Source organism: Microtus ochrogaster, chromosome 21, assembly GCF_000317375.1.
Source record: "Microtus ochrogaster isolate Prairie Vole_2 chromosome 21, MicOch1.0, whole genome shotgun sequence".
NCBI lineage: Eukaryota > Metazoa > Chordata > Mammalia > Rodentia > Cricetidae > Microtus > Microtus ochrogaster.
The window spans coordinates 40,350,655-40,369,196 of record NC_022022.1 but is presented as its reverse complement, the minus strand read 5'-3'; the positions used below and the strand labels follow the sequence as shown (position 1 = coordinate 40,369,196).

The window sequence follows — 18,542 nt, the reverse complement described above, 5'->3', positions numbered from 1 at the left end:
ATGCAGGTTCCCCTGCTGTCAGCCTGGGTTCAGTGAGCTTCCACTAGCTCAGGTCAACTGTTTCTGTGGGTATCCCCATCATGGTCTTGATCCCTTTGATCATATTATCGCTTCTCCTTCTCTTTGACTGAACTCTGGGAGCTTAGTCCTGTGCTAGCTAAATCTCTACATCTGCTTCCTTCAGTTGCTGGATGAAGTTTCTATGATGACAATGAAGGTAGTCATTAATCCGATTACAGGGGAAGGCCAGTTCAGGCACCCTCTCCACTATTGCTTAGGCTCTTAGCTGGGGTCAACCTTGTGGATTCCTGGGAACTTCTCTAGTGCCAGGTTTATTGTTAGCCCCATAATGGCTCCCTCAATCAAAATATCTCACTCCTTGCTCTCCCTCTCTGTCTCTCTGTCCTTCCACCATTTCAGCCATCCCTTTCCTTCATGTTCTCCTCCCTTCTTCCTTTCTCCCTTCTTCCTCCCCGCCTGCCTTCCCACCCCTATGCTTCCAATTTTCTCAGGAGAATGTGTCTATTTCCCTTTCCCATGGAGATCCATGCATGTCTCTCTTAGGGTTCTCCTGTTACCTAACCGCACTGAGGTCATGGGCTATAGGCTGGTTATTCTTTGCTTTATGTCTAATATCCACTTATGAGTGAATACATATCATATTTGTATTTCTGGGTCTGTGTTACCTCACTCAAGATGTTTTTTTTCTAGTTCCATTTGCCTGCAAATGTGAAGATTTCATTGTTTTGTACTGTTTTTACCACTGAGTAGTACTCCATTGTGTAAACGTACCTCATTTTCTTTATCATTTTTTGGTTGAGGACCATCTAGGTTGTTTCTAGGTTCTGGTTATTATGAATAATGCTTTTATGGACATAGTTGAGTCCTTGTGGTATGGTGTGCATCCTTTGGGTATATGCCCAAGAGTGGTATTGCTGGGTCTTGAGGTAGGTTGATTCCCAATTTTCTGAGAAAGTGCCATATTGTTTTACAAAGTGGTTGTACAAGTTTGCACTTCCACCAGCAATGAAGGAGTGTTCCCCTTATTCCACATCCTCTCCAGTGTAAACTACCATCTGTTTTTTATCTTAGTTATTTTGACTGGTGTAAGATGATATCTCAGAGACATTTTGATTTGTAGTTCCCTGATGGCTAAAGATGTTGAGCAATTCTTTAAGTGGCTTTCGGCTGTTTGAGATTCTTCTGTTGAGAATTCTGTTTAGATCTGTACCCCATTTTTAATTGGATAATTTGGTATCTTGATATCTAGTTTCTTGAGCTATTTATATATTATCGGCCTAATTCTTTAAAAGCAGGTAGCATTATCACCCTAAAGTTGCTGCACAGCAGCAAAAATTACTGTGAAAGTATGTTCACTAAATTAAATACTTAATTCAATTTGCTTAATTGATTGCAGTCTCTTCTCCTACTGAAATCAGTATGTGTGCATGTAGTGTGCATGTTCCTATGTAAAAGGAGAAATCAAATGATGACATACTGTTGGTTTCTTGTGTTGACATTTTTATTATAGTAACATATCTGAGTAATTGAAGTAATTTCTCCATACAGATGTCACATGCTAGAGCATGCCATGGCAATGTTAACTGCAAGTTTTGCTTACATTCCAGGTGCATCTTCTGCAACATTTGCATTCATATACAGGAAGTAAAGCACAAAGGGATAATTTGATCCATGATTTGTGTTAGCAAATGTATTCCCTCACCCTTAAATTCTGACTCCTCTGCAAGTCCATTAAAATTCAGATACTGTAGCACATAGGGTAGTTGTTATATGAACTCAAGGACCAGAATGGTTATTAGCCTTTGATAGAAATAAGCATCTGACCACTTTTCAAAGGCAAGCCTTCTTGCTAATTAAGACTGATTAGTCTGTTGAGTGATGTGTTTGTCAAGGCAAGCGCTTTCTAATTCACAGGTGGTAATAAAGTTGAAAGCATTATACGGTTCTTCTTGGCTGGCACACACCTCAGTATCATAATGTTTACCTGAGTAAATTTCTTCTAATACACCATATACCACTTCATGATAGATCCTCAAAAATAGAAGCAATCTCAACAAGTGTCATTTCAACGCGCCAATTTCTGTTGTAAGATTGTTAAAGTGCATCTCACATCACAGAGATCCACACATTTCATGTGTTATAGACATACAGGCCTTAACCTTGTTCCTAAAGTTCTCAGCAAACTTAATTTGATCCAATATTTCATTGAAGTTTTATTATTGTTCAGGCAAAACCACACCATTATAAGAATTCAAGGAAGACCAATGTCTAAAAGGCAATATTTCTCTTCTTTTTTACTTTGGCCATGCACAGTTAAAGTTTCAAAGGAAATTTGAAAAAGGAAAATAGGAGAGAGAGAAAGCAGTGTGACAAATCAAGTTTTCTTTATGAATACATTTCTACAGTTTTCATTTATTTACAAGCCAACGTTAGTCTAAAACCAATTAAATCTCTAATAATCAATGTATAGATGACATGGCCCTTTACACTTGAAGTTCTCATTTTAAAGAGAAAATCAAATGACCCAAAATCACCAGGTCACAGTAACACAATTGTACAGTTATACTTTTATTGTTGGTTAATGTTTAGAACAAATACATGAGATCCTGAATTCAAATTAGCAATGCTAAATAGGAAAGGAAGGGATTTTTCTATCACTCTTGAGGTATTTACTACCTTTTAAATAATATATATTTAAGAAGGAATCAGTGCTTTACAGAAGATTAAACAATGACATGTATGCAGCTATCTTTTTGGTATTTTGAACAGTGCTATTGCATATGTTTAAATTTGAAGATAATGTTTACATAAATGACACTGACATGTTAAAAAAGAAAGCATTGGGTTTATACTCAAACAACTGAAGCTTCAAATCAGCATAATCCCATACTCATCTATTTTCCAGGCTATAGAGATAATTTGAATATAATCATTTTTTCAAAGTCTAGGAGACACTTATTTCCTGTGCATGCATAAATATTAAAAGAAAGGAGTGTGGGTTTGGTTTGAACTTTAGAGATAAGGAGTCAAGGAAACTTTAGGGGATTTGATCTAATTTAGGCAAATCCTTACAGACAGCAGAGTTGCTTCACTCTGTGCTCCATATAAAACTTTATGTTCATATGTTGAAGATAAATGAAATCAAACAAAATAAAATTCATGCAAAGTAAAATGAATTGCAGCAGGGTCTTTTAATAGATTCAAACCCACAAGGCTGGTTTACTTAGGGAAAACTAAACTGTGACTTTAGATTATATTTGTAGGTGATAACATAAACAAGCTACTACTTAGTTTGGAAAAAATTCATATATTACAGTTTGGGAAAGCATTCCAACCTTGAGCTGATCCAAACTACTAGGGCAACCTGCCTATACCTATCCCCTACCCTGGTAAGTAAACCAAAATCCATTCTGAACAACAACAACAAAACCCTGATGAGATCAAGTAGTTTCTGAAGTTTTCTTTCTCTCTTGTGAAAGAGAAATTCATACTGTCTTTTAGGTAGATATGTTTTAACCATCTGCATAAGAAATTGATAACAAAAACTAAGGAATATTTTATACCTCTAAAACCCGTCTATGGCCTCCTGAGACTTCCATGGCTCATTATCATGTCTTCTCATAGCTGCTCATTAGGGAACGGTGCTATGACAACCACAGCCCACAGCACACCAGGTAATGCACATAAATAATGAGCACATGGCTTTCTGCACGACTTCATCGTAGCCAACCAGTTGAGACAGAAAAATGTAGGCAATGAAATTCTAGTTCTCAGAACAAGGCCTTGCTTGAGTAGCTAAAGGAATGATGTTTGCTCACCAAATACTTGGCAGTTTTATGTATTTAAATGTACGCTTGTTTTTAATGTATGTGTGTTTCTAGGGTGAAAATACCTACTGTGGCAAAGCCCCAATTTTTTTTTTTTGGTTTTAAACAAAAATTCCTTTCTTGAATGAAACAGAAGTTTCAAAGCATACACTCTATCTCATCAAATAATTATTTGTGATTTAATATACACAAAGTGAATGACCAACAAATTGGGTTGGTATCACTTACCAATTACTTTAAAACATATATCCATAACTTCTATGTTCTTTTATTTTTCCATGATTTTTAAACATAAATTGAAAACAAAAATGACTATAAATAAACCATTAAAAGGACTGACTGTTGATTATTCCATAAAGATTCTGTAATGTTCTAATATTTGTATCACTTATTTTAATTACTCTGTACCTTATTGAATAATTCACAATATGAATTCCTAAGTTCCACATTCATTTTCTTCATTTGGATGCTTTAGTCTCCTTTGAAAACACAAGAAAAAACTATGTGGGTTGTACTCGGAAAAATCTCTGATGGAATGTGTGTGGGTGAGCAGCCATAAAGAAGTAAAATGGCTACCATTAATTTGTGTAAAATAATGAATATTGCAGTAAAAAAATATACTCTCCAAAGGTGGTTTTAAAAGTAAAATACATATACCTTACAACTTGGGTCACCAACGATCCACCTTTGAATGAACCTGGGACAAATGGGCTCTGACTGATGCCGCCATGGAGTTATTTCTTCATTTACTGGAAATATATTCTAAGATATGAAAAGATGGTAAACAATCTTAAGTTTTGCAAATACTTAGCATCTATCTGTGAGTAAAACCTTTGGAGGGAAGTTTGAGCAAATATTATGCTTCCTGAGTTAAAAAAAATCCATGACTGTGTTGTCTGTGGAAACTGAAAGCAACACATTGGCTTTGAAACTGTGAGCAAGAAGAGGGAGCGTGGGAGTATGCTGCTCAAGAACACATGCACAGTGCCTGGACAGAAGGACAATGCCACACCAAAGTTGAATTAAAGACTGGCTCCATGGCACATCAGTGGGTAGTGACATGTGTTCCGTGTAGGCTTCTCTTCGGAGCCTTCAGATTATTTTCTGAGGTGAAATGAGACATCGCTGTCATTAGACTTTGCAAGGTATATTGGTCTCAACACTGAGAGACTTAAACCCATCCACGATATGTTTTCCAGAGAAATGTGAGGGCTATGTGTCACGAAAGTCCCACAGCCAAGCCCTATGACTGCCACCATCTTGTCTCCTTGTGTGACTCTCATGGAAAGTCAAAGCAAGTTTGCATTGTATTCGGAAGCCACTGGATTGCCTCCCCTTTAGAACACACTACGACCTCATCAGATCTTTCCTGAAAGTATACACGAGAACAAGTAGCTACGTCTCCACATAGGAGGATAAAATGTTGGGGAGTCAGGCGAGGATTTTGTTCTAGGACTTTACAGTGTGCTACAGTAACCATAAACCCGTTTCATCCTAATCCTATCGTCAAGCCAACCCCAGGCTTCTACGTCGCTTGTGTTTCACTGTTAAACAGTTGCTAGAAGTGAGAGAAGTCAGTGATAAGATATGCTCGGTGCTTTCTGAACTCTAAGCTGTGTTATCTAGAAAATAATTGAACACTGTAAGGGGATCTTCAAGATCAATTCTGCTTTATATACTCTGCAGCAAAAATAACATTTCTAGTAGGAAGTAATTAATTGTAAACCTAGCAAATTCTACACATTTGCATATTTGTGTAAACAACTTTAACATGGTTTATTATATTTCCAGAAAGGTTAAATCTTATATTCAGTTTTCTGCTAATTCTTCTTATATATAATAAATAAATATATATATTTATATGTTACTAGAGTGCATGTGTGTATGTATTCCACACACTTATATGACATATATACATAAAACAGCACATAAGGGTCACTTCCTCAAGGTTCAACTAGACAAAAGAAATGAATTGCTATTATGTATAGCCCATGACAATACTCCATTCAGCATTCAGTCTCACAAATGGCCATATCGGGATGTAAACAAAACATTGGAGCGAGTCATTCCGGGCGAATTATATTTCATGTTGTATAGTGGTGATCTCATGAGGAACTGGGTACTTCCTGGCAGCAAATACCTAAAAAAAAAAAAAAAAGAAAAAAAGATAGTTAAAAAATTGGTTTGTTGCAACAAAACTTTAATATCAATATAATTCATGAAAGGATTACACAACTAGTTATTTACCCTTCTTATCTGAAAACTGTGACTATCACAACAATACAGTTCATACAAAAATTTCCATCTTAAGAAAGCTGAACATAGCTGGGGTGGAGGGGAAGGTTGGAATATAGCATCAATGGAGAGGCAAAATACATATGACAGGTTTTGCCTTTCGTTGACATCATTTCTGCTTTAGCCAATCATCTGTAAACTGATTTGCATATTACAAACACTGTTGGAGGGCTGGAGAGATGGCTCAGCAGTTAAGAGCATTGGCTGCTCTTCCAGGGGTCCTGAGTTCAATTCCCAGCAACCACATAGTGGCTCACAACCATCTGTAATGAGATCTGGCGCCCTCTTCTGGCATGTGGGCATACATGGAGGCAGAATGTTGTATACATAATAAATTAATGAAATCTTAAAAAAAAGAAAGCTGAACATATACGACATATGAAATTAGCATACCATGACATGCTATTATCATTGTACTCAGACATCACAGTGCTGTTTGTTGGTTCACATAAACTTATAATTCATTATCAGTGCCTGTAACTAACACATAGAGCCGGACTAACAGCCCCTTAAAACATGACAGAAGAATCAGATACTTTGACATCTCAAATCTTTAGCCTTTTACTAATTATTTTCATGAAGTATTTGGTCGCATTAACCTCAGCGTTTATTTAAATGATATAGAAACACAGATCCTAATTGTGTAATGTCTCATTGATTCAATATAACTATAGTTAATCTAAAACATTCTTAATTAGAAGCTTTGTATTCTTAGATAACTCAGTGTTTATGTTACAGATTGATGTAATCATGAAGCCAAATGTATTTCCAAATATCTGATTTTTCCCCAGATTTTAAAAAAACAAGATAGTATATGTATAATATATATTATATATAACATATATATGTTATATGTGATATATATATATATATCAGGGAGCACCATTCTGCAAAAAACATTAATTTTATATTCACAATTGATAATAAATACTACAAGCAAATTTATGTTCTAATTCAGGTCAAATTTGCCAAGAAACTGTACCTTGTTTTTTGTTTGTTTGTTTGTTTTCAATGTCAAGTTTTAAAAACTGGGAATTACATAAAATATGGAATTAGGTACCCATATTTTCTTTTCCTGTAAAAATCTTGATAGTTTGGTCAGTCCAATCTATAGATCTATAGCTGAATGGCCAAGAAAATCCATAAATATGAATGAAAATTTACCATGGTATATAAAGCCTATGTTGTAGTAATAACTACAGCAATGTATTGCAAAGTCAGAGGAATTTCCAATAACAAGGGACAGGAGAGCATCACTGATTCATTTCCTTCCTTGGCCACTGGAATCTTCTAAGCAGCATCATGAATGAACACATAAGAAGTAAAGTGATAGGTAAGACCTGTCAGCTGCCTATTCTATGACTTCAATGCTGAGAACTAGGATACGTCTATATTAATGAGAAACTAAATTTACAGTTGACTTCTGTAAATCTTAGGAAAAGAAAAGAATTCATTATAATAAAACTGCAAACAGCATCAGATTAAAATAGAATTGTTCATAATATCCATAAACATTATTTCATCCTAAATAATCATACCTACTAAATCTGTTACCTAATATCACAAACTATAAATAATTGTGCTGATCATTAAGTTAATAGAGCAGTCAAATAACGCATAACAAAGTAAATTAAATCAAAACTCCAGAATGGCTGATGAATAATGAACCACTGATTCCTCACATCACAGATTATATAAATTATTTTCTTAATATAACTAGGGTAATTTATATGGATTAATTATGATGTCAAGTGCTGGTGAAGTCTTAATGATTAATCAGATACCTTTGGCACGGGAAAGCGTCCCTTCTTATGTAGGGCAAGGAGCAAATAAAATAAGGCACTGATCAAAACCTACGAATCCACAGTGGGTGGGGACAGTCTAAGCTCTGTGGAAAAGGCATCAGGAATAACACAAAAACAGCAACTTCTATCAAACTTCACACATGTGTATGTGTGGTGTACACGCATGTGTGTGGTCGCCTGAGCATGCCTGTAGAGGCCCTAGGTCTATGGCAGTTGTTTCTCTTCATCTTGTTCTACTTTATGTGCTTAGACAGTGTCTTTCAGGGAACCTGTAGCTCAGCACCTCCAGCCAGCCAGCTTGTCCCAAACATCCCCATCTCCTAGGTTCTGGGATTATAGGTGGCCAGTATACCTCCTGAGTTTCTGCTATTAAGGTGGGTTCTAAAGGATCTAAATTCAGGTCTTCATGCTTCTGGAGCAAACATTTTAGTCACTGAGCTATCTTTACAATCCTCCAATTAAAATTTTTAATTTCCAATAAATTGGCACTATTGACACTTGAGAAACATGCACAAAAGCGACTTTCTACTGTCTCTCAGTAGATCCGGAACCCATGCTCCTCCTGTCCTCAGCCTCCTGAGTGTTGGGAAATCATACCCAGTCTCACAAAGACCTTGTGCTCCATTTTGGCACATGAGATAAATAAATAAATAATAAATAAAAAAATAAGATCACAAAGTACAGGATCCTAGGTGATTTATTTTATACTAAACAATTATGTAAATAGCATTTTATTGGCCAGCTCTATTCTATTTTTTTATAAATGTTAATATATTTTATCCTAATAACAATTACCTAAGTACATATCACTGTTAGTGACATTTTACAGGAGAATAAGCTGTATGAAGCAACTGTCTTTCCCCTGCTCATGCCTGTGCAAATCTACAGCTTTGCTGCTCTTGAGGACTGCACTCCGTAGTCATGACAATTCCAGACTCTTGTCATGGCACACAAAAATACCCCTTTAAAACCTATATACAATCATTATAATAACACTTTCAGGAACATGAAGCATAAAATTACCCAGGAAGTACAGTGGGTACTGACACCACAAACCCCAACTTTCTAATAGTTAGTAAGTGGTAGTTAGTAAGAAACTGTTGTTTTGGACTTGGAAGAAGGAGAAGTGTGATATGAACTGGAAAAAATATATGAAATTATACTGCTTAGCTAAAACAAATGCTGTGGGTATTGCAAGGCATTCTGGAGAAATGCAATAGCTATTTGCCTCCAAGTCTCCACTAATATCTCTTGGGAGACTCCAGTAGCTGAGCAGCAAATATTACTTTTAAATTGTTCTTTGCATTGGAGTTAAATAATACAATTTGATTTTTTTTTAGGCAGGAAGACTGTCTCAAGGAAGGGAATTTATAGACTATATCTGAAGACTTTATGTAAGCATCAAAATACAAAAAAAATTTACAGCATTTAGCCTAGCTTATTTTTCCTGTACCACAATAACTCACAGCTAACTCGTACCCAAGAGCAATGCACCTGACTATCTCCATTGACCTCACTGCACAACCCATAGCCACACTCGTTGTATTAGGCTAGGTGTGTGCACGCCTACATACCCACCATGTAGATGCAGAGCACACAGTTTTCATATGCTATCTTATTGTTAACTCTGATGATGCCCAGAATATCAGTCATTTAAAACCAATAGGGGACTTTTCCTTGACCATGTAAGTGACATTCACCTTCCAACATCTTTCTGTAGTAGAACAAGGACCCCTGAACTCCTTCAGACAAACCCAGCTTCCAAGTTTGAGGACTGCAGGGTAGATAAAATTCAACAAAATATGAGTACTGTCCTTCTGGAGGATTTTTCTTATTGTCTTGAATTTCATGACAGAAATATTTTTTATCATTCTTGGATATAAAATTCAGTAAGCTAAGTATATTAATCTTATATAGCCACCTGCAAGCCAAGAACACAGTCATCATCCCCAAAAAGAAACTCTACATCAATTAATCTTCCTAGTTTCTCCTCCTCAGCTTGGGTTCAGGAACTCAGTAATGAGAGCACTGGCCCAGAACATGTAAAGCCCTGAGTTTTGGGGGGAGATGCTCACCTCTCCCCTAGTCCCCTACCAGGTTCCTAACCACTGTGGTTATTTGGACGGTACCATGCATATCCAAGGCTTAAAAGGTAGTATCCATATATAAAGTAAAAGGTACAATATTTGTCTTTGGGGGTCTAGGTTGCCTCACTAGGGATAACTTTTTCCAACTCCATCCATTTATCTCTAAATTTAATGATTTCATTTTTCTTAACAGCTGAATAGTATTCCATGGTGCATTTGTACCACATGTTCCTGTCCATCAGCTGATGGACATTTAAGCTATTCCCCATATCTGGCTATTGTGAATAAAACAGCAATGAAAACGGATGAGTATCTCCATCTCCATGGGAGGATGTCGAACCCTTTGGGTATATGCCCCGAAGGTATATATGGTATAGGTGAATCTTAAGGGACATTTATTCCCAGATTCCTGAGGCACCATGACCCTGCTTTCCACAGTGGCTGTACGAGCTAGCCCTCCCATCAGCAGCTCTCCCTCCTTGACAGTCGGCTTGATTGATCGTGGCCATTCTGACTGTGCTAAAATAAAATCCCAAAGTAGTTCCCATCTGCATTGTCTGGATGGCTTAAGGAGGCTGAACATTTCCCTAGGTGTTTCTAACCCATTTATGTTTCAGTTTTTGAAAACTAGCTTCTTAGTTCTGTACTCCATTTTTTTAAATTTGGTCTTCTTGATGTTCTGCCTTTTTAGTTCTTTATATATTTAGATACTAATCCTCCATCAGATGTACAATTGATAAAGATCTTTTACCATTCTGTAGCCTGCAGCTTTGTCTAAACTGACAGTGCCTTCTGCCATATAGAAGCTTTCCAGCTTCATAAGGTCCCATTTATTCACAGTTGATCTTAGGGCTTGTGCTATTAGTGTCCTGTTCAGAAAGTCATTTCCTGTGCCAGCAAGTTCAAGCCTAATCTGCACTTTCTCCTCTATCAGGTTTAGCATGTCTCTTAGGCTGAGGTTCTTGATGCATTTGGAGTTGAGTTTTGCACAGGGTGGGTGATAAATATGATTCTATTTCCATTCTTCTACATGCAGTATCCAGTTTGACCAGCACTATTTTTTGAAGATACTGTCATTTCTCTGTCACCAACCCCTTCCCCTCAAGGCTCAGGGAATATGCAGAAGAGGAGGCAAAAGATTGTTGAGAGCCAGATGAAGGTTCTATGGTGATATGCAAGATATTCGTCAGTATTGCTATAGGATAGGGTCATTTCAGGTTCCCTATCCTCAGCTGCCCAAGGAACTAACTGGGGACCTCGCCTTGGGCTCCTGGGAGCCACTCTAGGTTCAAGTCTCTTGCCAACCCTAAGGTGGCTCCCTTAACTAAGGATGGAGATAGAGACAGAGACCCACACTGGAGCACTGGACTGAGCTCCCAAGGTCCCAATGAGGAGCAGAAGGAGGGAGAACATGAGCAAAGAAGTCGGGACCACGAGGGGTGCACCCACCCACTGAGACAGTGGAGCTGATCTATTGGGAGCTCACCAAGGCCAGCTGGACTGTGACTGAAAAAGCATGGGATAAAACTGGACTCTCTGAACATGGCGAACAATGAGGGCTGATGAGAAGCCAAGGACAATGGCATGGGGTTTTGATCCTACTTCATGTTCTGGCTTTGTGGGAGCCTAGCCAGTTTGGATGTTCACCTTCCTAGACATGGACGGAGGGGGGAGGACCCTGGACTTACCACAGGGCAGGGAACCCTGACTGCAATTTGGACTGGAGAGGGAGGGAGAGAGGAGTAGGGGAAGGGGGAGAAGGGTGGGAGGAGGAGGAGAAAGGTGGGAGGAGGGGGAGGGAAATGGGAGGCTGGGAGGAGGCGGAAACTTGTTTTTTTTTTCCTTTTCTCAATTAAAAAAAAAAAAAAAGATTGTTGAGAGCCAGAGGTGACAGGTGACTGAGGAAATGAGTGTCTTCCAGTCACAGGACGACTGATGTGCAGATGAATTCAGAGACTGTGACAGCATTCACAAAGCCTGGACAGGCTCACGCCAGACGGATTCCAGTACTGAGTGGGGGAAGTGAACATGGACTCCCACCCCTAACTAAGAAGCTATCCTCAACTGATACCCACCGGGAATGGAAAAGTTAGTTTTCTCCTATGTGGTCTCACTGGGTGTATTAACCACATTTCACAGTAGGCCTCATGCCCAGAAGTAGTTGGACAAAAAACAAACTTGGGGATATTTTTGTTGACTTTTTTATTTTACTTCACTTTGCTTTGGGCATTTTTTTTTGTCTTATTGGTCTTTTGCCTGTAGATCTTGGTTCTCTCTCTCTCTCCTCTCTCTCTCTCTCTCTCTCTCTCTCTCTCTCTCTCTCTCTCTCTCTCTCTCTCTCTCTGTTTTCCTGTGTGTGTATCTTGGCTCTTATTTGTGTTTTGTTTTGTTTGTTTATTAAAGAGAGAGAAAGAAACATAAATTTTGGTGGGTAGGGATGTGGGAAGGATCTGGGAGGAATTAGGAGAGATAAAAACATGATTATATTATATGAAAAAAAGTTCTTTTTCAATTTACATAAATAAATAAATAAATAAATGAATGAATGAATGAATGAATGAATGAATAAATGAATGAATGAATGAATAAATAAATAAGCCAAGACCAAAAACACTGAAGGCAGCTTATGCTGGAGAAGTTGTGGGGTAAAGAGAACACTTCTGCATTGTTGGTAGGAATGCAAGCTGGTACAGCCCCTTTGGATGTCAATATGGCGATTTCTCAGAAAATTAAGAAACAACACTCCTCCAAGAGCCAGTAATACCACTTTGGGATATATATCCAAAGGATGCTCAATCGTGCCATAAGGACATGTGCTCAACTATGTTCATAGCAGCATTGGTTGTTATAGCCAGAACCTGGAAACAACCTAAATGTCCCTCGACTAAAGAATGGACAAGGAAAATATGGTACATTTACATAATGGAGACACAGCAGAAAAAAAATAACGACATCTTGAATTTTGCAGGAAAATGGATGAAGTTAGAAAACATCATTTTGAGTGAGGTAACCCAGACACAGAAAGACAAGTATCAATGTAGCCACTCATAAGTGGTCTTTAAACATAAAGAAAAGAAAACCAGCCCACAAATCATAATCCCAAAAAACTTAGACAACAATGAGGACACTAAGAGAGACATACATAGATCTAATCTACACGGGAAGTAGAAAAAGACAAGATCTCCTGAGTAAATTGGGAGCATGGGGACCTTGGGGGGAGGGTTGAAGGGAAGGAGAGAGGAAGGGAGGGGAGCAGAGAAAAATGTATAGCTCAATAAAAATCAATAAAAAAAGAAAAACCACAAAAAACAATAAATAAAATAATAAAATACAGTTAACTTTGTCTCTGTAATTGTTATGATCAATCGGTTACTATTTGCAAAAACAAAAGAGTCAAAACAGATTAGATATACTACACAGTGTACAAGAAACAAAGTCTAAGACAAATATGTGGGCTGATCCTTTCTGAGGAAAATATTCCAATCCATTCTGTGATTCCGGGTCCTGTGGAAGAGAGTGGGCTCAAGTGCTCTCACCCTCCCCGAAGAGAGATGATCTCACTGCGTCCAGGTCTAGCGATTCCAACCGCTCTTTATTTTCAAATCTCCTCCCTGACTCTCACTCCTTTTTGACTATGACTTCGTTTTCATCACTCACTTGCTTCTACTCTCAGTAACACTGCAACTTCAGTATAATAAAACCAAAGTGAAAAGAGAGCACAGCTGGGAGCACAGCTCAGCGCCCATCTGTGTAAAACCCTGGCTCCAATTTCCTACCACCAAACCCAGCTGTAATGCGTACTCAGCGTTACAACTCATCTTTAATTCTGATAGGAAGTGCAAACGTATAGTGACGTTCTAAAGTGACTACACTTTTATTCTGTCCATTTGCAGCGTGACAGTTGTTTCTTGTTAATGTGTTTCTACTTTCAGAAGAACTACATGTTTTAACTGGATACACCTGAAATTCAATTTTGTGACAGAGCTTGACAAAAATTCATCTCCTGCTGATTGGCGTGGCCAATGTCTTGGTAGAAGCATGTTGAATAAATAAAATCAAACCAAATGCACTTTCTCAAGCATATTGTTATCAGGGATGAATGTTGAAATGCCCAATAATGGTTCATTTTATTCCAGCATTTTGGAGTGCTCTTCCAAGGTTTTTAGAAACAGGAATATATACATCAAATATGCATATTTCCAATCACATTACATGTACCCCTTTAGGCTAGTGATTGCTCTTCGGTTTCCTAAAGACAAAGGCTGTGCAAATAGAAGCTGCTTTGTAGATTAGGAAATGGATGCATTTTCAGTTTTTGATGATCCCTAACCAGGCATAAAAAGACTCCTAATTGAAAAAGACCCTCAATTTCAAACTGTCCCATGCACGTCTCTACACGATACACACAGGGAACTAAGAAAGTCCGACTCACCTGGAGTTACCCCAGTCGGGGCCGATGCCTGAGATGGGCCCTCGCGTTTCATTGGTGTATTTGTAAACCACCAGCAGACACTGCTTACAAAGCTCCACCAGGCGCTGGCAACACTGGAGCTGCAGAGGACTCACCACCTCAGGGCTCTTACTGAAGATGCTCTCCCAAGAGGTCCTGTTGGCATGGAAACAGACATGACTTTGTGGGGTTCACTGTTGGAAATGGCAACCAGCAACAAACTGGGAAACAAGGTAGAACTGGCCTTTCATAGATGTGATGAATATGGAAGCTTTATAACAGATACAAATGAGGAAGTCAATCTTCGTTTTTGAAATATAGAATTATTATAGGATTTGTATAATCCTATGTATGTATGTGTGTGTGTACATATGTGTATATATGGCCATTAGTGCTACCCAACCTGGAGAGCTAACAAAATGACTCATTCCTGCTTTTAAAAAATGAAGCTGTTCCATATTAATTTATTAATTTGTTAACTGCTCAAATTTTAGGCATTATAGGAATTTAGGGGTTTTTTGAATTCTATATTTAGCATAATACCAGACACAAAGAGATTATAAAATCATTGTGATTTGTGGCTGCCCTGCTCTAAGAAACTCAGTTTGACCCCTTTCTAAATACTCTCTGTATTGATCATCCCTTCTGCTTCCTCTAACATAGTGATACCCCAATAGTGATGTCACCCCAATGGGCACTCACCTCCCACAGCAGAAGCTGGGTGTCCCTCCTCTTTCAGGGAACTCACTCCAAAGGAGGAACAGTTCGTGATTCCCTGGGAAGCCCCACTGTTGGTGCATACATGTTTGTCTGTGTCACTGTTATCAAGTCCCAAGCTATCATCCATGGCTTAAATCAGAGATATCTTAGCATGGATGGAAGAGGGTTAGCTCTTCAAACCTTGAGAGGAAAGTTCAAGTCTCTTTCGACAAAAGCCAATGTTTGTAAGCCTCAAGGGCAAAGAACAGGTTTTTGGAAAGAAAGGAAAAAAAATACTAAGGAAAAATCCTTTCCCTGGGGGGGAAAAATCTCAAAAGAAAAATCCAAAAACTCAGTTTTCAACCTTCGGTAGCTATTTTATATATTTGGAATTTTTTAAAAAAATTCTTTACATACTTCAAAGTGCTTGAACTTTCTTTGTTTGATTTTTTCCTGCAAAGACGACTGTTTATTTTCTCAGGGAAAAACATGGTCCAAGAAGACAGCATGTCCTCAGCAAATGACAGATTTTCTTACAGGGTTAAAGCTCAAGTGAGTTAATTGAAAGAAATAGATTTTCTTCTGGGTTTGGAAATGTTAAGGTCTAAATATAATACTTCTTCCTTACCAAAGGCATAAACATTTCTGATCCAATTGATTTAATTAAACAATTAAATGTGAGCTCAATTAACTCAACATTTACTACTAAACATTTAACAATATATGTGTGTTAGAGACACACATTACAGCCACTGATATAAAGTTAACTTACCTAATTGGAGCAAAAAAAAACACTGGAGAAGATAATTACCATTTATGTTTGTATTTAATATGCATAATCTAAAAGACCTGAAATGCCTGAGCTGAGAGATATAAAACTGTATATGCCTATAAATACACATAAAAAAAAAACCACCCTACGTTTTGACTGCCCATCTAGCCCTCTCTGGTGGGATTCTGATATGTCTATATGAGCATCTATCTCCTTTATTACTCCCCACTCGGAACAGGAGTTTTCTTTATACTTAGAAACATCTGGTTACATCTGTATCAGGTCTCTCACATCAAGGTTATTTTTCTTTACTGACCTTGGGATTTAGAGAGGCGAGAGGAAGAAATAAGATGGAAGAAAGATAAAGGGGTTTCTTTATTTCAATTTGATACAACTTTTACAAATTGTGTAAGGTTTGTCTCTAAGGCCATTGATGCTACCAACTCAGCATGGCTATCCAGTTTGCTGGGTTTGCTGGCTCCTGCTTACAGAAGAAGAGCTTTGACCCGTCTACCACTCTCTTCTCAAGGTATGAACCAATGTCCTATACGCACTTCCTGTGCAAACGTTCAGTATCACTAGTAAAACACTTCATTCTAGTCTATTAAGTTATATTCAAGTAACAGCATACAAAACCCCCCAAAAGAGAAGCCAAAGGCTACCAGAGCCTATACACAGAAAAGCCGTGACACTCAGCACTGTGTGCTCCTCAGCTACTGAGTGCGGTAAGGAGTATATATGAAAAGCTCCTTTGCTACACTTGTGTCAAAGTAATGACACAAAAGTTTTTCTATTGTTGTTGTTGTTGTTGTTTCTAACAAAGGTAAAATGAGATAGGAAGAGGTGAAAATACCAGAGCTTTCCAATCAAAGAACCCAGGGTCTTTTTGCCTGCTTTTTAAATCTAAATTCAAAGAGAATAAAAGCACTAGCGCCATTGAATTCTAAAAGAAAAATTAAATGATTTAATAGTTCTTTTGAGTTTTCCCTAATCCTCAGAGAAATATTAAAGGGGATGGCTTTAGATGACATTTTTAGTGACATCATGACAAGGGATAAGATCCTGAATACTTCTCACAACAAAGCGGGGTTAATGAAATCCCAAGACTTAGAAAGTCCGCCTATTATTCAATAATCCAACCACTTCACCCTCTCCCTCATGAAAACTTTAATAAAACATTTTATCTGAAGAAGGGAAATAATTTATTCCTTTGTACCCTGGAAGAAAACCTAACTGATGGCTAAATGTATGGAGAAAGAAGAAAGACCGGTTTCGCTTTGTCTGTTTAAAAATCTAGACAGTCTGTCAAGCAAGTGGATAATCGCCAGCAGAAAGATTTGAGTGCTGAAGATCTACCAAGAACATAGCCAATGGGGGGACTGTGAAGGAAGGGGGTCAGGTCACGAGACGACTACATTTTGTGTGGATGTTTTTCACACCGGGATAGTTCACAACCTAAAACCAAGCCACTTGCTACTGCCTGTGTTTGGTCCTTAGTTTGGCTCTTCCAAAGTTCTGCTGAATCTTTTGAAGCTCTGCTCTGTCCTTTTGTATTCCTTTAAGAGCTATCTGACAGCTAGGACATCAAGGTGAAATCTAGTCTTCTCATTTCTCTAGAAAGAATTTTAGCTAAAAATAAAAATGTGTTGCTTTCTTGCTCAGTTACAAAAAAAAAACAAATATAATTTAAGTAACTCTTGGACAGATCTATTGTCTGTATAGACAGGTATGTCTCTGCCTTTTAACATACCCAAGAATGTGCCTTAGAACATTTCTTTTTTTTTTTTAAGATTTATTTATTATGTATACAACTTTCTGCCTCTACACTTTCTACCTCTGCCTCCTCTGCCAGAGGAGGGCGCCAAATCTCTTTACAGATGGTTTGGAGCCACCATGTGGTTGCTGAGAATTAAACTCAGGACCTCTGGAAGAGCAGACAGTGCTCTTAACCACTGAGCCATCTCCCCAGCCCCCTTATAACATTTCTTAAAGCTTGTTTCTGAACTAAGATCTTAAAAAGAAGTAATAAAGCTTCCATATGAACACTCCCACAGGAAATGTTCTGGGCTGAAAATGTCTGGACCAGAATCTCTTGCCCTGGGTCTAAAGAGGACTTGTGAATCCTTTCCAACATGGTGGTGCTACCCCATTTCCCTTTTCTCTTCATTCCCCATCTTCCTCCCCATTTCCTCTTCTTTCCCCTCACTTTATATGGCTAACACCTAATCTTCTGCAAGTCTCAACTGAAATGTTACTCAACATAGCCATATTTCCTGAGCTAGAGGACACAGAAATCTGACTTTGGATCCTAGCACCTACATTAGGCAGCTCACAACCACCAGTAACTCTGCCTTCACAGGATCCAGGGCCTCCTTGTGGCTTTATGGATGCCTACACTCACTTGTGCATACTCTCATAGAGAAACATACACGCCATTTTTAAAATAAAATATATCTTTAAAAAATCATCCCAGAGGGCTATGTGGAACCAAGGGGTTTTTGCGCATGAGCATCCAAGAAGAGAAGGACCAGAATATTTGATACAAAAGCCCTGAGCTAAATTTTTTTGTTTGTTTTTTGTTTTTTT

At 38.1% G+C, this 18,542-nt stretch overlaps 1 protein-coding gene across 1 annotated transcript in view; it reads right to left on the bottom strand.

Moving 5' to 3' along the window:
* Nucleotides 1-2,291: 2,291 nt before the first annotated feature.
* Ttll7 (tubulin tyrosine ligase like 7) overlaps nt 2,292-18,542 on the bottom strand; it is a 118,096-nt gene continuing 101,845 nt past the window's right edge. Inside the window, exons 21-22 of the mRNA XM_026784191.1 lie at nt 14,468-14,641; nt 2,292-5,988 (exon numbers count right to left, since the gene is read on the bottom strand). Coding sequence (XP_026639992.1) covers nt 5,868-5,988; nt 14,468-14,641 — 295 coding nt within the window. The 3' untranslated portion in view covers nt 2,292-5,867. The remainder of the gene's footprint in view (nt 5,989-14,467; nt 14,642-18,542) is intronic.